This window comes from Gymnoscopelus microlampas (assembly GCF_963454915.1).
Source record: "Gymnoscopelus microlampas genome assembly, chromosome: 6".
Classification (NCBI taxonomy): Eukaryota; Metazoa; Chordata; class Actinopteri; order Myctophiformes; family Myctophidae; genus Gymnoscopelus; species Gymnoscopelus microlampas.
In genome coordinates, this window is record NC_139943.1 from 32398375 (window position 1) to 32425710 (window position 27336).

Below are 27336 nucleotides of genomic sequence, written 5' to 3' on the forward strand. Positions count from 1 at the left end.
CCACTGTCTGCAACAACAGATAAATGTCCATAGCATGGTAATTGTCCCCATGTACTCAGCGACACCGTCGTACGGCTGGGTCTAGGACTGGATGGGCTGGTGGCGCGCATGCGTCTGTGATGCAAATCAGTGTTGCCATGTCTGCGTATTATAAGCGACTTTGGGCTTATTTTTCTGTAAATTCGCATGATATTGGTAGATGCGGGTTGCAGTTTTTTGGGGCTGGTTTCTAACGTGTACTTGCTTATTTAGGCTTGCTTAGTTGCTTCCAAATTTTCGTAATTATTTTTTAAACTAGGGGTTCTCAAATATTTGAAAATGTTTTGTGCCACAGGGGTGAATTTGTGTTGTTAGAATGTTAAAAACAAATCCAAATATTCCACATTTTATTGCAAGAGTTTGTGAAAATAGGTTTGAAAATAGATCTACAAGGTCACAGTTGTGAGTTTGTAGTTCAGCTATTTTCAAATAGCCGATGCAAATTGGTTAATCCTTTTGGCAGACCTTATAAAGAGCTGTACATTTTTTGCCAAACTGTTAATAATGTAATCAATCAATCAAAGTGCTCATTTGGGCTTGTTTTCATAGACCTGGTTGCGTGTTTCTCTCGCTGAACTTGGCAACGCTGATCCAAACCCACACGCGGCTCAATCACGACGCTCATGCAGCCGCCGCTATGATGCATCAGACTCAGGCTCTCCGTGCAACCGCCGTCAGAGATCCAGTGAACGCTGGACGTCTATTATCACCGGTCGGGTGAAACGAGGAAAGCTTCCACCCCTCTCGTCCAAACATGGGTTAGAAAGAGGACCTGTATGGATCACTATGGATTATCCACTTTCTGCACTTCTTCTACTGCGAGGAGGATGAGCAGCAGGGGAATCAATGACTGGAGATGTTGTTTTCGGAGAAGAGACGTCTTATTCTTGACAAAGACTGGAGACTGACTGACTGACACAGAGAATAGAGATCACATTCTGATCTCTCTGCTGCTGGTGTTCTTTCGTTTTATTTTATTTTTTATTTTTTTCTTATTTTATTTCATTTTTGTGAGAAATGTTTGCAGAATTGGTGAGCAGCGCCGTGGCTTTGCTCCTCTATGTCAACACGCTGGACGCCGATTTCTGCTACGATGACAGGTACTTGTGTGTGTGAATGAATGACATCTGAACTGAAGCCTCTCTGATTGCAATGATGTCCCATAATATACAGTAGCTCGCCTCGATATATAGTATATCGTTGTTGTCCCGTTGCCAGTCCAGAACCAATTAGAACATGATGTTGTATACAGATAGATACAGAACCGCCAGAATCAGAACGCAGGCAAACGGCAGGCAGGGTGACTTGTGCGGTGTTGTGTCGATCGGTGCGTTGACATGCTGGCTGGCAGGCATATCCTCCAGCGACACCAATGATGAGCACAAATTGCACAATACATTTGTTGTCACTTTCAGGCAACATGTTATCCACTATTTATAACATCAATGTATCCACTAGCTTTAATGTAATAACATTGTATAATTGTAGTAGATACCATCTATGTTATACCAACATTGTGTCTACTATGTTATACCAATATTGTATCTACTATGTTATATAACATTGTATCAACTATGTTATACCAACATATATACTATTTTATAACAACATTGTATATCTACTGCAAAATGAATAGAATGCTGCCCGTGGTATATAATATGCATGCATATATATACACTGTACGCGTATTGCAAGGTGGGGTTTTATCCATGTAAGAAATAAATAATTAATTAAACTACAATAAATAAATAAGGCAAATATAAGGTGTTTTAAATTGGGACCCCTACAGATTGCATGCCTTTGAGTTTAGTTCAATCAATCACTACTTTATTTCTTAAATTGTATCCGCTATTAGCAGTGTCCATAAACAATATGACCATGACCAACTTATCATAGAGGTTACTTGGACGATAAACTTCATTGGGTCTGGACAATTCTTTATGAGCTATTTAGGTATTTTTGTACATTGTTGGCTGCAAAGCTACTGATGATTGATAAGGGACCCAAAGGCGTCCAGAATGATTGTTTATCATAAGATAAAATGAAAATATACTCATACCATAAATCATGTAATCTGTAGCGTGGTTTATTTGCCCCCCCACAGGAACAGAAAATTATTAGCAAATATGCTCCCACTAGTGCATTTTATAATGATATTTCATTGCTCTAGACTCAGAAAATTGTTCTACTGTAGTGACCAGAATGGTACAGTATACACTATACAATCACTGAGCAAATCATGTACAGTATCCATTATGAAGACCTTTAAGATCTAATGGTAACCTATTTACATTTTGTGCAAAATATGGCATTTAATACTGAAACATGTAGGTTGTGTTGGATAATGCAAAAAAAATATCCACATAGTTGTAAAGTGAAAGCAAAACATGCATCAGCACTTTCAGCTTATGCAGTTTGAAGTGTTGGGTTTAAGGTTCTTTATTTAAGTCTTGTGTAGCCTACAGGTACAGATTTACTTTTGTTTGGCTCCTCAGACATTGCAGCAGCAACATGATAAACACAGCAGTCAGTCAGTGTATAGCAGCAAATAGACCTAACTGTAAGCACTAGCAGGTTACTATATATAGAATATAGAAATTCTTTATTGGAAATAACCCCTTGAGATGTACCATCTCGTTTTCGAGGGGATCCACAGATTACAGAGAATACATCACACAGAACCTTTTGAAAAGTGAGTTTATTCTTCATACTGTATACCATCCTCGACGTGGACAGAAAAGCATGCCTAATCATTTGCATTAGGAAATATTATCTTTTTATTCAACATAGCAGTTTGGCCTCTCAGCCGACGTGAAGTATTTTGTTTTTGACATGCTTTTGGTTGTAGGCTACATATCACCCAGCGTTATCTGTTTTTAGCAGCACATGTTGTGTTCCGTTCAGACTTGTAATTAGCAGGCGTCTCAGTACTGTCCCCGTGGGCTAAGGACAATATGAGAGAGAGAGAGAGAGAGAGAGACCAATTGAAATGGCTGGGGACATACAGACTTGTTAAATCTGTATTTGGAACAAAGACCTGATGTGACCTTGTGACTGGAAAGCTGTGAAATGTATGACGTTGCAGCTTCTCCTCTGGTTAATAAAACTGCAATTTTGGTCTAAACCAACACCCCTTAGCTTAGAATAATAGAGAGGGCTTATTTTAAATATGAACATGGCGATAGTTTATAGTTCCCTCGGATAACTTCCTCAAATTTGCTGCACCACAATCTACATTCCTTCAGGGTTGCTAACATCAAAGGACAACATTAATTTCAAAAGGGAAAACTGGTAGTTCATGTCAGCATGCATTTAAACACAACACACACATATGGGAACTATACATTGAAGGCTTATGATAAGGGGAATTCAATTAAATACCTTGTCACACCTCAGGGCTTTTTCTCCTCTAAGGGACCCCCCCCCTCCCGGAAAAAAAAAGGGAAAGAAAAAACAGCTTAACAGTAAAATCAGAGCTTCATTTGACAATTTGGTTCAGTTAGAAAAATATGTGAAATATGTGATATATCTGTAATATTGATAATATTGCAAACACGCTTTTAAAATGCCCCCTAGTATAGTCAATTTACTCACATCTGCCCATTTGATGGCATGCCAAATCTGACACCTGAGGATGTGCTATCATGGATCAGTGTTGTGACGGCAGTGGAATACATAATGATCCTATAATCCATCTCCATCCTCCATCCAGTCTGCTTGTTTAAGTAAAAAGTGTTTACAAGAACCAAGACGGTTGACTATATATAATTAATGCAGGTTTTTCCTGGCTCGGAATGGGCCTTTGGGGGTGACTACACTTGACAGTATACATGATCCGCCCTCGTTGTGTCTACACACTATTAAGTCAGTGAGCCTGTTACCTTATATGACAGAAATATATGCATTATCTGTTATTTCTGACCAGTTGATACACTAAACTATCTATTATGATTGAGTAAATGAAACCCATATTAACAAAATGGTTAAAAATGTTATTTATATTTATATTGGAACATTGAAAGGGGAGGGGAGTGAATGGTTCATTATAGAATACCATAAACCATTCAAAGGGGCAGGTAATTGGCTACAATCCTAATCATTGATTTGTTGATGGGCAAATAACAGCACCATCTTACTTCATCACTAAGGATACATATTTTATTCTGGCAATTCCTATAATTTTGGTCCTGGTGATTTTCCTTTGTGGGTGGCTAAAACCTCTTTGGGGGGCGCCAAAAATTCCTCTATGCAGGATTGTCACACTGCTTGTTCCTCAATGATTTGATTAAATTGTACAAATTCCATACGTAACCCTGAGGTCATTCAGAGGTCACGCTTAAAGGGAACGTCTACCCGAAAACAGAATTTACATTGTTTTCATAATGTTGGCCTAGTAGCCTTTAAGCTGAAGGGGGGAAAAAAGTCTAATCATGTGGATCTCAGGATCCACATGGGAACGGCGTGGCTCCAATGTGGATCTCTGGGGCCAGCCTGTGACGTCACTTGTATGACTTCAGCCCAATCCGAGACCTATTGACTTGAATTGAATGAAACTTAAATATTTCAAAAAGTATAAAAAATGGGTGGAGGTACTTATTTGACATCCTTGCAGTGTGCAGCGTGGGGGGTGATATTAGCACACACACACACACACACACACACACACACACACACACACACACACACACACACACACACACACACACACACACACACACACATACACACGGCTAGCCTCCTGCCGAGCCATGCCATAAAAAAAGTTATCCCTTACAAATCAACCTTATGACCTTGCAGTTAATTTGAATACCTTTCTAGATGAATATGACAGCCTTGATGAGTGGCCTGTTCCATGTTGTCACATCACCGTGGGGGGCATTTCCTGTCACCCCTGTGGTCACACTCATCATTACTGTTGTATACACAGCCTTGACACCTGCGCTGGCATATGGGACTCATGATGTCAGTCACACAGTTCATATTACCACTGCTATAATCTACAGTTAGTACCGTGCACATGAGAACTTGAGAGCCCAGATAAATGTCAGGAAAGACATATTGTGCAATATTCTTGTGACTTGCTATGAACCTGCAGATGAGGTCGATGTGGCGTAGAGAGATCAGAAATGGCCAGGTAGTTAAACATTAGTTAGCTCTGATTGTTGTTTAACCACATGAACCAGTGTCCCGTTGTGAGCTTGTAGATAAGATATTTATGGCAAAGATATTCGGTGTTGAGAGAAAAAAGGAGGGGGCCTTAATAGACCCCTGAGAGCCTCCGGTCAACAAACTAGGGGTTAAGTGGTTAATGAATTGATGTCGCAAAAACACCAGTGTGTTTATTTTACTGGTGCAAGGAGACGTCTCTCGCGGTATTCTAGGACCTAGGTAAATTCTCGATAGCACACAATGCGGCTGCTGCAGAAAGACAGTCGTACGGCTGAGATTTTCAAGTCGACGTATACTTTTTGCTGGGAGTGTTAATCCACACACAGAGTGCTTTTATTGTTCCCTGTCATGAGATGATGGATGTGATGAACTTCCCTCTGCTCCTTTCTCAGCCCACATACGTATGATTTTGGAAAGTCGATTATGTGAGGATGTATGAAGGTCCTGGGTTATTCTGAAGGATACAGACTATATGAAACATCATTTATAACTCAGAGAGAGACAGAGAGAGAGAGAGAGAGCGGGTCAGGGATGGGGCAGACAGCAAAGCTGAGCTCACACCTACTGATGGCTAAAGTGAAGAAACACACACACACACACACACACACACACACACACACACACACACACACACACACACACACACACACACACACACACACACACACACACACACACACACACACACACACACACACACACACACACACACACACACACACACACACACACACACACAGTGCTTTAGAAAACATAGTGATCATCATACTGTACAAACTCTTAAATCCAAAAACAGGTCAGACTCAGAAGTGACTTAAGTATAATGTGCAGTCTGTAGTAGAAAAAGTTTGGAAAGTGTTGGAAATTATGAAATATAAAGTAACTGCCTAATGTTTGCATGACATCAAAAAATATTATTCATTATTAGTGAAATGGCACATCAAAGTCAAGCTGAAAATCAAGTCTTTATGCCCAAAAAAGGGAAAAGGGCATTTTTTTGTGTTTAGAATGCTTCCTGTAAAAAATGATATGATGATGCAGGCTTACGTCAGCACATACTGTACCAACCAATTTCAAACCAATAATGTCATGACGTCCACCCGTCAATCAGTCGTCCATACAGCTACGATTCATTATGTTCCATACACTAGAGGGCGGTGCTGTATGGAGTTATATCAGTGATCTGTCGTATCCAATGCGGTAGCCGCGTTACAAACAATCTTAATAACGGTACAGTAAAATATGCTTCTGAAAATATTTATTTTGTACCCTGTATTAATCCCATGGGAGGAATTCAGTGTCAGCTTCACCCAGCTGATGGCTGCTCAGAATGAGTGCTCGGGCGGAACTGTTAGGCCCTAACAGTTAGGGGTTACGTGTCTTGCTCAGGGACACCAATGCCCCTGATCATTAGGACACCTTCCTTGGTGTCCTAATGATCCCCAAGCCAGAGCTCAAAACCCCGCCCCCATCGCTATGATTGGCTGAGGCGCATCACAGCTCCCACCTTCCTATCCTGTTTCACAAATGCGTCACAATACAGAAGTTAGATACTTGCAAAATGCCATTTCAGCGAGACTTTAATATGTGCATGCATACGGGGGTGTGTGTGTGTGTGTGTGTGTGTGTGTGTGTGTGTGTGTGTGTGTGTGTGTGTGTGTGTGTGTGTGTGTGTGTGTGTGTGTGTGTGTGTGTGTGTGTGTGTGTGTGTGTGTGTGTGTGTGTGTGTGTGTGTGTGTGTGTGTGTGTGTGTGTGTGTGTGTGTACTGCAAAAGTTGCAGTTTAAAGAAGACAGACACAGAATACAGGGTGATGATATGAAGATGAGCCATCCTGTGGACATAATTCTAGCCTTGTCCAGTCTGGGTTGAATGCGTAATGACTCTGGGTTATCCGTTTGAGGTGGGAGGCCTGTAAATAGCCTAGGGTTGGCCTGATGTGGACTCTCTGTGGTGCTGTTTGGGTCCAGGGCTGCCCCTGCCTCTGTACCGTCTATCCACCCAGTAATCTGCAGTGTGACTGTTAGGACTCCACTGAAGGATGGAGGCTGTTTCGCGTTGCGGTGGTGTCGAGGGCCCAAGGGCGGAACCCAGCAGTCTGAGCATGTCTTCTTCCACCCCAGTCAGGCTCGCTCTACCAGTGCCCTGTAATTACCACCCTGCCTCCAGAGTGGGACTCACGGCACGGTATGGCAGCCATAATGGTTTCTCTCTCTCTCCTCCCAAACCCCCCACCTCCCCCCACCCCCACCCCTAAGCCTGTGAGGCCTCCAGCTCTCATCATGTGACGGCTGCCTCCAGATGGTCTTGTTTGGGAAGCATTTTGAGGGTTTTTCTACCCTCTGCAGTTTGGAGAGTAGGGTTTGAGGTGGAATCATAAGGAGGATGTTGTGTGTTTTGTTTGTTGTTGCCAGGATGGAGACATCAGCTCAGACCTCCAGATGACACACATGTGCACGCACGTGCACACGGCCGGGGCTTAATGGAGTCGCCGAAGATGTCGTCATGAGTTCTTCTTCTTGTGGTCCGAAACTGTCCCAATGTCAACAAAGAATGCTGAGAACGTTTTATCAGTGAAACATTGGACACATACTTGCACAGGTTATAGAATGCTAATAATTCACACGGTGAATATTGTATGCATTTAAAAGATTAAACAAAAAGAGGATGCTTTGCCTTTTTTTAATCTGTTCCCCAAAGCTGCAAAGGAATGAATCTTCATCAGCTGGATGGGAAGATGTTTGTCAATGCAATGCCTAGGTAGACGTCTTGGCCAAGCCAGACACACGGCTGCTGGAAATCGAACCTGAGGCCTCTGCATTAATGGACGAGAGATTTACCTCCAATCCTCCATGCAACCCAAACAACAACGTAAATGCAGTTCTCATTTCACAGAAATCAATGATTCTGGAGCATTTAATTTCTACTGTTTCTCACTAGCCCAGAGAGATCATCTCAAGTTCCAACCACAGATACAGTACTGTAGATGGCCTCCTTCTCCATAATGCTTCATTTCCAACAGATATGAGGGTTGGAATTGTATGCTATTTCCACTCTCGCCACAATTGCAAGATAAGCCGGGCTGGCAGAAGCACGCTTGGTGCTAAAAATACTATTAATGAGGGGTTCAGATATGTTTGTGCATTGCTTCTGCTACCCGCAGAAAACCCAGAATTACTTGCAGCAATTGAGTCCTGGATAGAGTGAGTTCATATTTAGGTCATGGGAAATGGCTCGACTAGATGCAATGCTCATTTTTTTGGTCGCTGTCATCAAGCCCAGAATAAGATTTAAGGAGGAATCGGTGCTGAGTTTCACGTTGATTTAAAAACAGATTATTTTGAAAATCTGCACTATACTATTGAACCTGAGAATAGGTTTCTCCTGATGCAATGCTTGGTAATATAATATTAGGAGACACGTACGCACACACACACGCACAGACACACAGTAGTACGCAGTAACAGTCCTCTGGAGATTTGTCCTGTATCTCTCTATTGTGGGTCAGTGGGTTTCTCAGTGCTGGTAAATGAGCTCCTCAGACTCATGTACTGTATGACAGCATGGGATGGCAGCTCTGTGTATTGTCTGGTGAGACCCTGTCCTGTTGAGGCCAATCTTATCACTCCAGCACAACTCGCATAGAGAAACCGCTGTTTATATCCATTCTAAAAAAAAGTGTTGATGCTTCAGTTGTTGTGCAGCAATTGGTTTGCAAATGAGAAATGATGCGTTACATAAAGAGAGTGACCAACAGTGATATGTCCATTATTGATTGGTGCTGCTTCACCAGCAGCCAGTCGAAACGCTGGTGGCCTTAGCAGCATCCTAGTTCAACCAGTCAAACTTTGATTTTTTTTCACCCACACTAATCCTCGATGACATTTTACATGTGGAACAAGCTCATGCAATGCCACCAGATAGCCATAACCACCGTGGTCCAGATGGCGTCTAGACCGAAAGGTTCTGGAGATGCATATGATGCATACGTTTTGTGGGTTTCTCCTTAGCTTAGACGGCTTGATGTGGAGGTGGTCAGGCAGTTAGAGGTGTAGGATATCGGGTTCTCCCGAGCTTTGATTGCTGCAGTGGACTTGTATCCACGGCGGAGTGAAATCCAATAGGTCTCTCTCCAGGGTGTAGTAGTGTGCTAGATTACCCCGGGGATTGCCTGCCTCAGACGATGATCGTCATGTGTGATGTACTGTAATAGGGCTATAGGCCAGTGTATTGCCGGGCCGAGAGTCAAGACAGCCTGATCAGTCACTGTGCCTGAAAGCTTGATGAAAGCCTGCGTTGTGCTACAGCCAGACACTGAGAGAGAGAGAGAGAGAGAGAGAGAGAGCTGCCTCAAAGCTACTCTGAGATTAATCAGATCCTGGATGCTTTGTAATCACCTGACTGCTATACAGAGGGATGAGAAATGGGCCATATGTAGTTGTTGGGTTAGCTGCTGGGTCTTAGGTTGAAGCTTTAGAGGGCGTTATCTTTGCTTTGCTGCTTACTGTTTTAATCAGAAACCTCTTTGCATATTCACAGTCCTCATGCTGTCTACTTAATTGCAGTTTAACTTTACAGTTTACAGTTTAGGCATTTAGCAGACGTTCTTAATCCAGAGCAATTTACAGTAAGCAAGGACACAAGATAATTAACGGGCGAAGGATTATCTCTTCATACTTGGCTACTGTATCACACATCTAGTGTACGCACACATGCGTGCATGCACACAAACAACAACCGTGATCACCTTAGACTGAAATAGTAGATAATTGAAGACAGGCTGATAAAATAAACTGTCTTTCTTCACACAGTTACACAGTTACACTGAAATATCTCTGAGAGTGTCATTTTCCCCCCCAGTTAAATTAACACTCAACAATAATGTGATGTGTTCTTAAGTCAAAACAATGGATATTATAAAGTGCATCAATTCCAAATAAAATCAACATGGGAATGATGATGACAATTATGCAAAATAATTGCGATTGATTGATTGATTGAAATTTTTATTAGGCAAAATAATGTAAAACAACACAGTTACATTTATAATACTTTTGTCTAAAAGGTCCGACCAAAAAAGTCCTTGCGGACTTGTTTCCGTTGGGGTCCTTGAATTAATTTCATAGACATATATAGTAGCAACCAAACAGTTCAAATATTCAAACATAAAAATACAGAGAAAAAATACCACTATGTACAAAAAAAAAGCATGAAAAATAAAAAATATATACAAAAAAAAAGGGGAGGGGGTTGTTTGTCTACGGGAAACTGGTACTACTTCCTCTTTTGGCCTCCAGAAAGATGAGTTTTTAGGGCTGTTTTAAATGAGCCCAGCGAACTGCATTTTTTGAGGGATGGGGTTAGACTATTCCATACCTTGGTGGCCGTGCTGTAGAAGGAGAATTTGCCCATGTTTGTTTTATGGGTGGGTGGTACCATATTGTTGTTTACGCTCCCTCTAGTTTCGTGACTGTGGGTGTCACTAACTTTTTGGAGGTATTTAGACAGATATGCGGGTATAGGGGGCATTTCGGGCAAATCTGCATTTACAATTTTGAAGATCAATCCCATTTTTAGTTGTTTAACCCTGTCTTCCACCCTGAGCCAGCCTAGGCTGGCAAAGTGAGTGGGAGAGAGGTGGGTCATGGGCCCCAGTCCGAGAAGTAGTCGAATCAGTTTGTTTTGGGAGGTTTGAAGCTTAGTCTTCAGTGACACTGAGGTGTTGGTGTACCAAGAGGAGCAAGCATTGTCAAAAAGGGGCTGAATCAGGGCCCCTGAGAGGGTCCTGACTCCTGAGGGCCTGAGGGTTGACAAAAGAGGAAACTCTGACCATAAATCTGGTTCTCTGGTTTACTCTTTTGACCACCTTTGTTGCCATGCTTTCACCTGTCAGGTATTTGTCAAGAATACATCCCAAATAGGTAATCTCGATCAGGCGATTATGTAATAATTGTGACAGGACTATCTCTGATATATCTCCTAGTGCCTGTTCTGTGCATTCCTTAAGACCCTGTTTGGAAGGGGGGGGGGGTCTCCTCCCCCTCAGTAATGTTGGGTGTAGTGTATCCACCCATCATTAGACATGGGTCTCAAATGATTCCATTCAAGTGGACTAAGTCGTTAATGGGTCTAGACAGGGGTTTGGATTTTGAAAAGCTAATGTTGGCTGATGGATCTTAAGCTGTGTCCAGCTTCAGTCTCTCGGCCCCTCTTCATATTAATGGGATTAACAGGCCTGTGGATGAGAGGGGGGGAGGTTGTAAGCAGAGAACCCCAAGCCATTAGAAACAAAAACTCCCCTGTCCACAATATCCGAGGGGGACGCTATATTTTGTCGTTTTCAATGAGGAGGAAGAGAAAGGTTCCCTCTTATGAGGGTCTGTCCATCTCCACGGCCTCGTTCTCCGACACGGTGCACTGGTCCTTTCAGATAAGGTTATTATGACACCAGTTGGCCGGTACAGGACACCGGCTTTGTCCATTGTGGGAAGAAGGGTCTGTGTGGTCCCTCTATTCTCTCTAGACCCAATGAAGGAGGCCATTTACCCTGAAATGGAGGGTAATTAAGGTCCTGGTTCTGTTGGTCTGTTGTTTGTGAAGGACAAAGAAGCAGGACCTCTGTGTTTGAACAAAAAACAAACAAAAAACTGGCAGCTTTGAAGACCAACCTGTCAAAACCAATGGGGTCAGCTGGATTGTGGGTGCATGCCGCGGTTAGTGTCCTGGAGTGGGAAAGGAAGGAAGGAAGTGGACATAGGATTCACTGAGTGTGCTAACAGTAGCTGTATTGTGTTATGAATATGCCAAGTAAACTTGCCAACTCAGTGCTTGGGGAAGCATGCCAGTGTAAAGACGATGTGCCATTTTATGTTCTCAGGGGGACTATAGACCAGCAGTACTGCATGTCAGCTGTTTAATATACTTCATTAAATATTCTTATTTTGATACTAATTGTATCACGCTGTGATAGGGCTGCACGGTTATTCCTGAAATCATGATCACAATTAGCTTGTGATCATGATTATAGATAATAATGATTTGTGGTGGAAAAGATTATCACTTTGTTTATGCCTTGGTTGCTCATTGTGCTCATTGATGTGATGCCATTGGCCAAATGGCCTCTGTGAGTATTGTGCCTCTGTGAGCTTGATGGATGGGGAGATTAGTTGTACAATGTTCTGCTTATTAATCCTCCTGTAACAATGTGGAGACGAGGGTAAATATGCTAGGCCTGACCAGATCATTATGTTTAAATTAGTTGTCAAGTTTCATCATTACATAATGATTCTCCATTACTTTCGATTAACTGATTAGCCCTGCGGTTTAGACCTGTTGGACTTGATGTTCAGCTGCATGTCACATCATTCATTCAAACAGAGGTCAATCAGCATATTTTCTGTTTGCCAGGTGTCACACAGTCAGTTTAAAGTAATTCAAAAGTAGCCAGTGTGAGTTCTGCTTTGCAAAGCCAACCATGCTGAAGTGCAATTCATCCAGCTCTTCAAAACAACATGTTGAAGTTTCTCTGACATTCTGTTATTATTGTGGTTGAAGTGGTTTTCAAATATGATTACAGCACAGTATCAGATTTTTTCCCAAGTGTGGTTAAGTGAGTCAAACGCAGCACAGAGCAGCCTGTGGTCTGGTCAGTGAAGCTACTGTGGCTAACCTGGTGCTCAAGGGGCGATCACACTGAGACACCAGCAAAACCATCAGATAAAAGTTTATATATTCTCCACTTTTCAGCACAGTCCATGGAATCAATGTCACACTTGGCCCAGGCAGTCAATCAAATCAAGCAAGAGCAAGCTTTACTACTTTTTACTACGCTTTCTATTTTGTTACCGGTAGATGTGGTAGGAAATTGAATGCTGTTACAATGGCAAGTCACCACTACAGGAGCTGACTTTGCGTGCTACCTATTTCAAATTCCAAACATTCAGAATGATGATCGATTAAACTTTGTTCTGCATTTTGTGCCCTCTACATTAGTTTAGCTTTTGTTCTGAGACCTAGACGTACTGTAGCAATTATCACGATACTGCAGCACAATTAAATCTGGTGCAAATGGAGTGGTTCTAATTCTGCTCGTCACGACTCGATGAGGCAGATGAGTCTGACATCTCGCCAGATGGGGAACCGCTCATGCCGTATTGTGTTTCACATATCCAGCCAACACACTCTCACTCTCTCTCTCTCTCTCTCTCTCTCTCTCTCTCTCTCTCTCTCAAAGGCGAGTGATTGATGGAATCACGATGGTTAACAGGTTCGATTTCCGTTGTATATTTTGGCTATGCACTGACCCCCACCCCCACCCTGGTATCTGTTGCAGTAATGTTTACTCTTCATCCTAGACCTTCACATGTGTGACTTTCCCCGCTCTGGATAATCCAGCCAAGTGAGATCTTCCTCTTGGGCAGGAGAGAGTCATATGCAACTGGCGGAGGTTTATTTTTGGTCGGAGAAGGAAGTTTGTGTTGAGATAAAGTGTACAACTGTTTTTCCCGTTCCTGGCCCCTTGTGGGTTTTAAGGAGCTGGATCGAAGTGCTGTCAGCTACTCTGACGGAATAATGAGACTTCCTAAATGTGCTCCCTCAAGAAAAATAAATATCGGTAGAGAGAAATAAATGGTGTGAGATAGAGAGAAGCAGAGAGAATTATGAGAGAGAGAGAGGTAGGAAGAGAGAGAGAGAGGGAGATAGATGAGGAGAACATATTATGTATTAGATAGAAGTCTGTTCCTTGCTTGTTTAAGTGTTGTAGTATAAATGGGCAATCAGTTTCAGCATGTAAGTGACCTCACAGTGGTGTCCTGACCATGAACTCATGCTGCCGTCAGGTCTTCCCGTACAACATCTACTTGATGAGATGTTAGAAATTCCACCTCCCCGCCAGATCCCCCAGGTGGCCCTTCATCCAGCCTGTAGTTTGCTCTAGCTAGCAGGTACTTCAGTGTTTTTATTCTCGCCCCCGCCCCCCCCTTCTCGACACCACATGGTAGAGACATCAGCGGCAGCTTTAATTAGAAGCAGTTTAAGTAAATCCATCGTCTTCACTGCCGGGTTCAAAGCTTTGTTTTCCTTTGTGTGAGTGACTGCTGTAAAAGGTCGAAGGCCTTAGCCATCAGATGCACGAGGCCCAATAAATCGTCTTTCACTAAAAACTTCCACAGGGCCCTGCAATCTTTTTCACTTCTTGGCTTGCTCTCTCTCTCTCTCTCTCTCTCTCTCTCTCTCTCTCTCTCTCTCTCTCTCTCTCTCTCTCTCTCTATGTCTCTGTCTCTGTCTCTGTCTCTGTCTCTCTCTCTCTCTCTCTCTCTCTCTCTCTCTCTCTCTCTCTCTCTCTCTCTCTCTCTCTATGTCTCTGTCTCTCTCTCTGTCTCTGTCTCTGTCTCTCTCTCTCTCTCTCTCTCCCCCTCCCTCCCTCCCTCTCTCTTAATGCAATGAGGCCATCATCTTTGATTGATTGGTCTGAATACTAGCTTAACATGACAGCTGGAGTGAGTCAGGCTGGCCTCAGGTACAAAGATCACTGGTTTATTTGGGTGGCAGCGCTGTTGTTTTGGAGATAATCAGTTTTAGATTGGGCATTCTGACGATGTCAACACCATCTAATAAGGCTCTTTGTGCCCTCGCTGTCATCTCTCACCGGGACTTATGACCGCAATCATGGAGCTACTGTCTATCGCTTGGCAGCTCATTGCGAGATTATAGATTTCACTGAAGGAACAATATTTCATAGTTTCCCAAGTGAGTGCACAGATGTTCTTATTCAAGTGAGTAACGATTTGATGTTTGTCTCTATGCTCTCATTGCACTAGAACAGACAGACAATCAGTGGTTATTATGCATAATGGAGTCTCTTGGCTACAGTGACACAGTGGATTACTGTTATTATTGTGCATTGCACTTGGCTTGGGCAATGCCCAAAAAGTAATTTCATGAGGTAGACCGGCCAAATGTTTGTGATATTATACGATATTGATTGCAGTTCTTCTAAGTGCACGTGATGTAGGCTGTAGATACATTTAAAATGTGTAATGTACATTAATATATACATATATATACATCTTGCACACACAATAAATAAATGCAAGCGCGCGCGCACACACACACACACACACACACACACACACTCACACTCACAGGCGGAAACATTATCTCCATCCCTGACGTTCACCCTGGGGGAGATAATAAAGAAATTATTTAAGGCAGCAGACTTCTTGCTGGTAGACACTAATCAGTCAAATGATATCCTCCTTTCTCCCTTTTGGATGTTACATGCTTATTTAGTCAATGAACTCTTGATTGGCCATTTTGACAGTTTTGTGTACTTGACATTCACCTTGAAATGATCCCACTTACACTGTTTTGTTGTTGTACCTCAGGACAATTAGATATTGTTTTCATGGGCAGTTTTACAATAAATTACAAACTTGCTTTAACCTCATGCAATTAAAGTTGTTCAGCTGAGTGGTGTGATTAGACATTTTAAACTAAAAGATATGATTAACGTTAGCCAAGCACGGGTGTTGGGTCAATAATATGAAATATTTATTTTGAACAATGCTATAGATTGTCGTAAATCGTGTCCTTAATGGCCTATTTCTGCTTTGACCTGGCTGTATTCCTGCATATACTGTAGAGCACCAAAGTCTGACTTAATTTACGCATCCTACCTGGGTCGGGTTTTGTTTTCCCCCATTCTGAATTCCCATAGACGTGTTTAATATCGCGTCAAATAAGAACTGTGTTCTAAAAATAAACAAATGATCCCGGCGGTTTGACTCTTATGGATATGAAGCATCAACTAACGATGAGAAAACGCTAATGTTACTTCCACCGAATTAGTTAAATTTTCGCCAGAAACAGACTGTATCAAATATGAGTGACTGACTATCATAAACGATACAGAGCCTCCTCCCTGACAATATCGCAGAGACAGTTTGTTTATTTTTGGACCACAATTCTTATTTGAGACAACTCTAAGATGACCCAATGTTATTCTCCATAGAGAAATTACTTCCGCGAACCAGGGGATGAACGAGTGACGTCAGGACTCCTGTACTCTATAGGCAAGGTCTAATAGCTTTACAATGTAATATCTTAGTAAATGTGCTGTGGGAAAGTGAACATCCTCTGTCATAATCACATCATCATCATTTTGAATTTGGAATGATCTCATGTCAGTTATTAAGAGTTCTTCTGGTTTTCTTCTGGAACTATCTCTGCTTTCCCTTCAGTCTCCACATTTTGATGAACGATGGGAAGAGATGTTTGGATTAGCAGCTGCTCTTGAAACATAGATCCTCAGAAGCCATCAAAGTTCATGGTTTTTCACAGGATTACATTTCCTCTCTTGTGGGTCAAATTGTCATAGTTTAATAAAACTTAGTTGGGCACCATTAAAAGACATTTAATCATTATAGTGTTGTGGGTCTGGTTTGGAGTGTGTGTGGGGAGGGTAGTGTCTGTGTCTGGTAGAAACATGAGTAGGATTGAAGATGTGCTGCTGCTTCAGTGACTGCAATGAGCTGCCTGGTTGGATGTGTGTTAACCATAACCGTTGGGGCAGCAGGGGCTCAGGAGGTAGAGTAGAGTGGCCCCTTGGGAATCCGAAGGTTCCCGGTTCAGTCCCTGGTTCAGTAACTGACTCCCCCTGTGTTAGTTAGTGCCCATGGGCAATACACTGAACTGCTAGGATTTCCATGATTTCCTCCGCCATCGGTGTGTGAATGGGTGAACATAGAAGTGCAGCATTTACTATTTCCCCTCAGCAGCATTGCAGTGTCATAAAGAACACATCCCTCAATGGGAACCATGCTGCTATTACCAAATTAAACAAATGCAATGAATTTTCTTTTCTTGACATTGTTTGTGACCTTGACCTTTGATCATTTTGTCCCAAAAGTTACCGTAATCATTTCTTTGGTACAGCCTGCTAATCATTCCCTACACGTTTTATTTAAATCTGTCCATCACTTCTGAAGTTATCTTAATAACAAAGAAACAGACGGACTGACTGAACGATTACAATAACCTGCCATGCATCACTTTTCATTCTACACCAAATATCTTATGCAAAAATAGCTGATCTACAAGCTCACAACATGGCACGTTGTTAGCTTGTAGATCTGCCACAGCAGTTTTGAAGAAATTTCACCCAAGAATATAGGGATGGCACGATTCATGGAGTTAAAAAAGCAAACAGATCATGAGTCCAACCAAAGTTTGTCAGATATGTCGGACTTAGGAGATTTTGTCTGTAGACTTTGTGAGTGACTCTCAAAGGACTCCCAGGGGTGTAGACAGCTGCTGCAGTCATAGCCCCCCTCAGTCTAAACCAGATTAAGAGTTAAAAGCTTTTATGCCATGCAGGTTGAGTGAGTTCTTAAAGCTCACTTAAAGTCCGTACTCCTCCATCTAGGGATTTCTTGCATGGGTGCATACCGTGTTTCTGCCTTAGTGCAAGAGCCACAGGCTAATAATAATAAAAGCCAGCATAATAAAGTTTAAATTAATGACGGGTCAAAGCTATGTCCAGGTTAAAAAGCTGAGCATCTCCACAAAGTTGTGGGTTTGATCATAGAATTAAGATACAGTCTTCTAATCCTAAAAGAAAAGCAGTCTTCATTTTTCATGTCAGTACAGGCACAGTGTAAACATTACCACACGGATATGTTGCGTGTTGGTAAGCTCAGGGAAACCTTAGCCTTAGCTGCATTAGATTGTCCAGCACCTGTCATGTCTGCAGATGTTCACCTTTTGACTTGAGAGCCTTCAATGCAATGGCCTATAGCCTACATCTTTGTTGAGGACAAACAGAAACACATGAGGAAGACATTCATACATTTGCTTCTGCAGGAGAAGTTATAGAGATAGTCTGTACCAATAAATACTGGTTATGCTTTAAAATATCAAGTGCCAAATGGCAGGACGCTGTAATAAACTGGTGTTTTCACTCTGTAAATAAATCACAAATCTCCTCATTATTTGACCATGGGCCTACCCTGCAAAAAAAGCGCAAGAGCTTAGACTGTAGTCCTAAACAAACAGCTTTAAATCCCCTTCAAATAAACACTGGGATAACAGTGACAAACACATCTGTGAGATGGAAAGATGCAGGCTGCTGAGGAGAATGCAAGCAAGAACACATTTGTCACACTCAGTACACTGAGGAACAGAGGATTTACTCTGGTGGGCTGTGTCAAATAGTCCACAGTTATGAGTGATCTGAAACGGGATCAGACTTGTTTTTTTTAAGATGATGTCTTTTCCATGAAAACACTGTTTTGGTTATTGTTGTTGAAACGCAAGAAGCTTCCTCAGACCCTACAGTGGAGTTAGACATTGATTGCAAAGAGCTTACTGCTAGTATTGTGCAGGCGTATATTATATTTGTCTAGAGTCAAGTAGTCTCGCGTAGCCAGACCCCACAGAAAATGAAAAACAGCGACCTCTGCTTTTCTGATATTCTGTGGAGTCTGGCAGGAGTATAATGTTAGACTAGAGCGCAGGGAAACACCGGTTTCATGTCTGCCTATAGCGCATCACTTCCGGTTGGTGCGACCATGTTTTCATTCCCACTAACAATATTTCTACACGGAACACTAACACCACTTCTCCCAGAGAACATGGATGGTTTTGGTTATAAGCCCACTTGTTTCTATGATGAAAGAGTAATTTAAAATGTGAATATCTTTCCGTGGTTTTGTCCGCTCCGAGGACGCTATTGTTAAATTAGTTTCGGCTAGTTTCGAGGGGGGGAGGGTGGATCATGGTGGATGGACACGTGAATCCCGCCCACTACATTTGATTGGGTAAAGCGCGGCCCACTTCCTGATCTGAAGGCACGCCCACTTTTAGCCAATGCGCACTGGTTAGGACGAACCGCTCCGACAGATTCCACCGCAGGTCGGAATCTGTTCTTGAGAGATTAAGAGTCAAGAGAATCAAGAGGGATTTGTCTCTTACTCCCACAGGCACTTAAGCAGCAGAATGTTGGTGGGACATGTTCTGCAGAGATTTTGCTAGTACAACAATGCAATATAACAACAAGATAAACATCAAATTAATGAATGATACTGGACAGACTAAAGTAAAAAAAAGAAGAAAAGTACAGGTAGAACAGTGCAGTTATGATAAACCTCTTAAGACAGGTATGATATATTTAGCTGCAGTATCAAATGTGCAAGAAGCAAAAGTCGTACATACATATGTCTGTTTCAGTTCCTGTAATTTATATTGTACACTGAGGGGTGGGGCTGGGGCCTCATCATCTAATGAGGGCATTAGTTCAAGGTTCCTGTGGAAAGTATGAATGGGAATATTAAAAACGGTCAGATAATACATTTAGTTTTTAGAGGCCTTCGCCCATTCTCACCACAACTCCAATTTTCTTTAACATACTCCTATAATAGCATTTCGATAGCAAACACATTTTTTTGTTTCTTTGTTTCTTTAACAACTAAAAAGTGAACATTATGTGGAAGAACCCTGATGAACCTTGACGTGTAATTGTGCCCATTTAAATGTGCAGGATTGAAAAGTTGAGGTGTTTATTGTTGTTGCTTCGTGTTGTCATCCACTAATATATTTATTTCTTCTCTCCTTTTATATGGTCCTGATGCTGTCCCTGGTGGTTCCCTTTCAAAGGTAAACATTATTTTCTTTTGCATAGAGGGCCGTGTTCATCTTTGCTTCTTAGTCAGTAGTTTAGTCATGAGGTAATGTTGTTTTCAGTGTCACAGACAGAAAGTTGGTGGTTTTAGTCATAAGGGGATGTAGTTTTCAGTGTCACAGACTGACGGTCGGTGGTTGTAGTCATAAGGTGATGTTGTTTTGTGGGTTCATCTGGGTGGAGCAGAGTGCTATGTGAGCTGACTAGAATAGAACAGAGGTGGAGGCGTCCTGCAGTCAGTGACAGGCTGGAAATTGATGTGATGGAGCTCCACCCCACTGAGCCGGGAATTAGATGTCATCTACAGACATGGTGGGGAGTCGACGGGATGTGATGGGTGGAGGGCCCTGTGGCTCTTATACACTCAGCGCTGCATGACGATGGACACGCTGTCACTGTCATTGAACATTGTTGCAGCGTTCAAGTCTTTGCTATCAGCAAACTGGCTTTCATGAAGTTTTTGGAGGGGTGAAATTATTACTATGGGACCATACTTTAGTGACGCAGGACATTTGCTTTTACTGGCCAATATATTTGACCGTGTGGTTTTTCCATACCACAGGCGCAGAGATATTTCCTTTTAACTGTCCGTCATTTTAGGAGATATCAAGGATATGAAACATGAATCCCACCCAAGGACTGTTAATGTCTACTATGATATCGTTGCTGTCAGGCAGAAAACTTGCATCTCCATATGTATGTTTTCTTTTGTAAATGAATGCCCTACATCATCATACTACAGAGTCACATAGAAAAAATAGCCGCTCTACAAGCTCACAACACGACACATCGCAACACGTTGTGAGCTTGTAGATCTGCCATTTATGAAGAGCTTGAGACTAAATAATAACTGCATTGGATCAAATGGAACACAGGTTCTTTTTTCCTTTTCCTGAAAAGTATCTGTTTTGGACATACAAGGTTTCCTACTGACTGTGACAATATGCAATCCCACTATTAGGGGAGGGACACTTGACGCACTCTGGCTGTACTCTTTGTGGTTTAAGACCCCCTTAGAAGCCATTATGGAGACTAATAGCCCCAGTTCTCCTGTGCTGGGAGTCCCCCAATGCAACAGAAGTGACCTCATATCTACAGCGTGTAGTCTTGATTGCAGTTGGCTGTTTTATGAACTGGTATTGTTTGTTTTAATGTCCATCAGTTCTAACATACTGTATCTGCTGAACATACAACATGAATAATACAAAGGCAATAATCATAAAAATAACGTTCACTTTTATTTAGGAACTTTACTCTAGTTTACCCATGCACACTGCCGGTCCATCCAGTGAAATTATAATAACACTCAGGATTTTGCGCACTGTGCATTGTGTTGCTAACTTCTAAACCATCTGTATTTTTCGGGTTTCATTATCTCCATCATGGAGGAGGTAATGTTTACACCCCATCTGTCTGTCTGTCAAGAAAAGCAATTCACACGAGAACAGCTCCCCAGTCCTTCTTCGACCATTGATCTAGGTTTCTATAGTAACGTGACAGTGCACTTTTTAATTTATATATATATATATTGTCTCATTACTTCAAATTTCAATTGTTTATCCTTTATCCTGTATGAGTACTCTCATTTGATCGGATGAAATTGGTATTCCAACTTGAACATTTTTTTTCTGTTTACTAAAGAGCTGGAGAGACAGGGAGTCCCCTGTTATAATGAACAAACACTCTACAATGATTACTATGGTAGTGATATAGAGCTTTTTAGCATTATTTTAACAAAAGACTATCACACCCCACCCCCTTTAATCACACCACATGGTACTGTACTGTATATGTATATAATTATCTGTACTGTATTATATACAGTATATGCATGTGTATATACTGTATGCATATTATACAGTATAGTACTGTGAGCAAACCACACGGTACTTACTGTATATTTGGCAGCAATGCCTTCTAGCACAGCTTTTCTGAGCCAGCACCGGAGGATTGGTCAATTGCACAGACACTTTTCAAGTTGTAAAAAATCCATACAGATATATTTTTCTTGGGTCTTTTGTTTTTTTGAAAGAATTCTTTGCCTTTAGGAAGGCAAGTAGAAGTTGGAATGAATAAAAGAACACTTTACACCTCATAAAAACCTGAGAGTGTACCTCAACATCAGCTGCTGAGGGGCTCTCGCTTTGTTAAGGGGCCTCGTTTGCACCCAGTGCAGTCCACCTGGCTGGGCCCCTGTTAGAAGTGGTGTAGCAGGGGCCAGGCCAGGGCCCCTTTTAAGGCATCTTGTTAGACATGGTGGAGCGGGGCCCCTGTAAGGAGCCCTGTCAGAAGTGGTAGGAGTAGGGTCCAGGGCTCCTATGTTTTTGCGGGGCCCCTGTAAGTATACTTCCACACAACTGCATGAATGCGTGTTTGATTGTCTCTCCTTCGCTCCGTCACTTTGGAACACGCTAAACGTAATGCAGATGACAGGTCTTCAGGAATGCATACACCCCCCCTCTCTCTGTCTGTCTGTCTGTCTGTCTGTCTGTCTGTCTGTGTGTGTCTCCCTCTCTCTCTCTCACTCTCACTCTCACTCTCACTCTCACTCTCTCTCTCTCTCTCTCTCTCTCTCTCTCTCTCTCTCTCTCTCTCTCTCCTCATGGGTAGTGGGAGCTGTGCAATCCTTTTCCTGCTGGCTCCCCGGTCGGAACACAGCTGCCAGTTGACACTCCAGAGTGCTAAACTGTGTATTCATTTTATCCTCTCCCTTCACCACAAACCCAAGCGTCTGGCCTGAGCCGCTGGCTACTGCGCCGAAATGAATGTGCGCTCTGTGCTGCTGTTTTAACCCAGTTTGCGTGACTTGAATTTTTCATATTCTGTTGAGCTCCACTCCAGGAATGATCTCCTTTTCAAATGGCCGTACAGAGAGTTGTCCGATGATGCTCACTGATTTTAGTGGTGCACATTTTTTCAGTCTAAATTCCATAGAAATGTGCTTATAACACAGTCACACTTTTTTTCAAAGTTTAAAGACAAAAGATTGATTCAAAGAGCCATGACTTCGTAACCGCAAAGTGAGCTTTAGGCAACATTGACTTAGTTATTTAGGTACGTTTGCTTAGGTTTTAGTGACGTTGGAGAAATTGTAAATCTAATAACTGCTAAATTAATTAATTCAAATTAATAATAACCCTAACCCTTACATTTTCATGAAAACCATTGTGTTTCGTCTTACAAACTGATGTGTATCTCAGTATAATTACAGGAGATATGTTGTATGAAGTCATTTGTTTGACCATTGGAGATTGGAATCAGAAGCCAAAGTCAAATTGATAGATCTAACTTCAAAAGAGGTTAAATAGCATTTTCCCCTTTTGTACTGAAACATGAGCAGCACTTTCTTAGATATTTCCATTTCCATTTCCCTCTTTCTCTCTCTCTCTCGCTCGTTCTCCCTCTCTCTCTCTCTCCTGCTCTGAGTAACTCATTCATTAAGCATACAGTTTGCGGCTAATTAAGTACATCAGTGAATTAGGGGCTCAGTCACTGGGTTGTTCAGACTTCTTGCTGGAGATGACAGATAGTCTAAAGTGCACACGCACGCACGCACACACATACAGACACACACACACACACACACACACACACACACACACACACACACACACACACACACACACACACACACACACACACACACACACACACACACACACAGACACACAGACACACAGACACAAACACACACACACACACACACAGACAGACACTTAGCGCAGAGACAAAGAGCGTTGTAAGCCTGATTGAGCTGATAGCGTGGGCTTTGCAGAGCACCTTAGCTTAGTGGAGTTAAAGAGACTGTTCCACAAATAGCCTTCAGGCTAGATGTCACGATGATGTCATGCTCAGAATTAATGCTACATTATTCAGTCATGGGGCTGGGCAATATGACTTCAAATCAATATCACGATTATTCACGAAACTGTTGCCTCGATTATGATTAATGAACGATTATTAAAAATACATTATCGTGAAAATTGCAGATCTACAAGCTTATAGATCGGCTATTGTCACTATTAATGCACGCCAACATTGTACAACGAAGTATAATCAAAGTGGTTAATCAGACTAATCGAGTCATTATAAACAAATCTGTTCAATTTTTTTGTGTCGATTTGTTGATAATCATTATCACAAAAAACGCTGCTTCTCGATTATTCGACTAACCTCATTTGAGGAAAATGATATTTTTGCCTAAATCAGTCCATGACACATGACACACTGGCCACCTCTGTGTAAAATTGCCTATGAGATTAGCTATTATTATTATTATTAGATTTTAGATATTAGATATTATGTGATATTAGCCGATCTACAAGCTCACAACGCCTCGCTATTTTCCACATTTTTGTCTCTTTCTTATATTATTTGACAATTTGGCCAATGTTTGACCAGTTTTTAGTATAGGTTGTTGATTACTATTGATGAAGTAATGGTATTTTTTCATTTCTTTTCTTTTTTAGGTATTAAAAAGGTCTTAAAAGTCCTTAAATTGTCACTTTATTGTCATCTGGGGACCCCCCAAAATGATGTGGGGTCCCCACCCATAGGTTGAGAAAAATTGTCTTCGATGACAGACGTCATACAGTATATGACTCAATCTGAAATCCACATTGGAGCCATTGTGTTTCTATGTTTCCACATAATGTGTTACTTTTTAAATGTTAAATGACTAGTCGTATGCAGCATTAGCATTCTGATCACATACACCATCTACAGTAGTCTTCTTTAATCTTTCTTTAAGCTGGCCTAGTATTATGACACTTTATGATCTTTTTACTTTATAACACAAGGGTAATACTCTTTTTACTCTATTTTTTATTTACTATCCTATCATAATCAAATGACACAGCTTAGATGCTTGACAACATCTTTGACACAGTGAAGCCAGTAGTTCTCAAACTTTTTCGTGCCAAGGACCCCCAAATTGATATATTTGGCTGCGGACCCCCATCTGAAAATGTTTTGTGCCAGAGACACTTTCGAGATTTTTCAAAATGTTAAAAAATAGCAGATGTACAAGCTTGTATATCTGCTATTTTTGAATAGCCAATGTATAGAATATGGATAAAGTGCTTAAAATTATTGAGATGCTGTATTAACAAATTCTGCTGGGGACCCCCTGGAACCCTCTCAAGGACCCCTGGAGTCCCCACTTTGAGATCCAATGCCTATAAGCAACCTTAATACTTATAATACTTACCTTATTGTACTTACAGTACCAACCTTAATACTTTATGCTCTTTTATCTGTCCTTGGGGCGGTTGCTGAGTGTACTAGGTTAGAATAGAGCCTCATTATTATCCTTGGACAAACTTGAACTTTCCATGTTGTTCACTGGAGCTATAACATTGTAGCGTGACGTGGAGACTGCAGATGATGTTTAAGGGAGGATTTATCAAAGTTGAGTGAACAATATGACATCTCATGGTGTGGAAGGATTCTTTCTTTTTGTTCCTGTGGGAGATCAGACCACATAAGCAAACATCCCAAGAGCATTCAATGTTCGTAAATATCCTACAAGATGTGAGCTTAACGTCATGTATTGTTCTGTAATGACAGGGATTATGGGTAATTGAGGGAGAGTTTCTCTGCACTGTTGCTATTGCTATCTCTGCGTTTTAGCTACGCCTCTCTCCACCAAGTTATTGAGGTGGGGAGTGTTTTGTGGAGGACAGAAGATGAGGATTGTTTTCAGAGAGTTAACATTATCATCGTGTTGTTGTCTACTGCATGTATAGTATTTATGGGTAATCGCTGCTTCATTATCAGCCTCTGAGAGATCACGTTTCCTTTGATGACAGACACTATCAAAAGGATTGGTCTGCACGCTGTTTACAAGTCAGTGTTTAGTGTGCGATAAAGGAAACAATTCTTTGCTCCCTGAATAGATAATCTATTTGCACCAACAGCCTGTCAAGCTGGGGCCACCGAAACACAGAACCCCACACTTGAGATAATCCCGTCCTGAATGCTGATAGTGATTGCTTGCTTCTGTGTTCTGCAGAGAGCGTTTTACATTCACTTACCAAAAATGGCATTTGAGTGAGTGCGTTTTTTTTGTGTGTGTGTGTGTGCACACATGCGTGCCTGCATGCACACACACATGCCTGCTGCCTGCACGTAAAGACAGCATGTGTGGGTAAAAGCATGTGAGTGTGCGTCTATGTGTTTTATAAGCTTGTTTAGTGCATTTTACTGCTGGATTCCAGCAGGATGAGTGTGAGAGCTTCACAGAACCGTTCCACAGAGACCTCCCAGTCTTGGGCGTAATGAGCATCACTGTCTAACAGGTGGTCCCTCTGAACACCGAGAGAAAGGAGAATGAGAGTACAGTCTGTTTGCAATGCAGGATGTTCATTAGCTTTGTAGAGAGGATGTTTATACAGCAACGCTGCTACTTCCCCCCCCACGGAGGACATTCAGTCAATTCAGTGTGTTGGAGTCATATCCCACTGTCACAACTACTGCCTCATTTAACATTGTGTAGATGACATCTAGACCCGAGGTACTTCTGATGTGACATGTGAGCCCTTTAACACATCAAAGATAGTCTTACTGTAATAACTCATTCAATTATAAATTGGGTGCTGTCATTTCCTACATCAATTGAATTCCGCTAGTGAGAATGATTGCTGTTGGCTTTGTTTCATGATCCCATTTTCAATAGTTCATAAAACAGGGTGTACTGTACATCACAGTACTGCTGGAATGAAAAACATCAGTACAAGTTTTTAATGTATTCCAGTAGTAGCCCCTCCAGCATGCACATTGTGCACAACATGCATTTATTATGTATATATTATATCTTTAAATCCAGCAGCCTCCTCTCCCGCTGTTCCACAGAGGAAGCTACTTTCTTTTACTGAATGTACAGCAGTCAGTCAACCCAGACTTTGAAGGGAGCCACATAAAAAAAATAGTTTCATGTTACTCTTAGCTGACAATGCTAGTACCTTTACCTTATTAAATTTATAAAATGATTCATGCTGAATAAATCTAGCATTCAGCCCTGCCCCAATGTATTGTTTCATCTCTATGATGATGTGAACTCTTATATATTTTATTAAAGCATTATTTTCCCCATCGTTGAATTTACGGCTTGAAATCTAGTTAACAAACTAACGTATCCAATACATAGAAATGGACTCACCATTCCAGCAAGTTATGCAAACTTTTTTGCTGGAAACATTCTGACATTGTAGTGACTGAAAACACAGCTCAAGACTCCATGCCTCTTTGATGAACAGGAGGGTATTCATATTTTTTGTCTCCCCATTCAATTGCATTGAACAAGCTACAAACTTATATGTAGCACCTTTCAAATCTGATGTTTCCAACACACTCTGATATTTATACATTCAAAGATAGGCTGGTCCCTCGGACAGGAAGTGTTTTGAGCTCAGTTAAATAAATATGCCGCTTTTTATGTTAGCTGTATGT

General features: G+C 41.7%; 1 protein-coding gene across 1 annotated transcript in view; it reads left to right on the forward strand.

Annotated features, from left to right (window-relative positions):
- The first annotated feature begins 714 nt into the window (after positions 1-714).
- LOC311046656 (protein O-mannosyl-transferase TMTC2-like) overlaps positions 715-27336 on the forward strand; it is a 114754-nt gene continuing 88132 nt past the window's right edge. Inside the window, exon 1 of the mRNA XM_084059137.1 lies at positions 715-1139. Coding sequence (XP_083915263.1) covers positions 1057-1139 — 83 coding nt within the window. The 5' untranslated portion in view covers positions 715-1056. The remainder of the gene's footprint in view (positions 1140-27336) is intronic.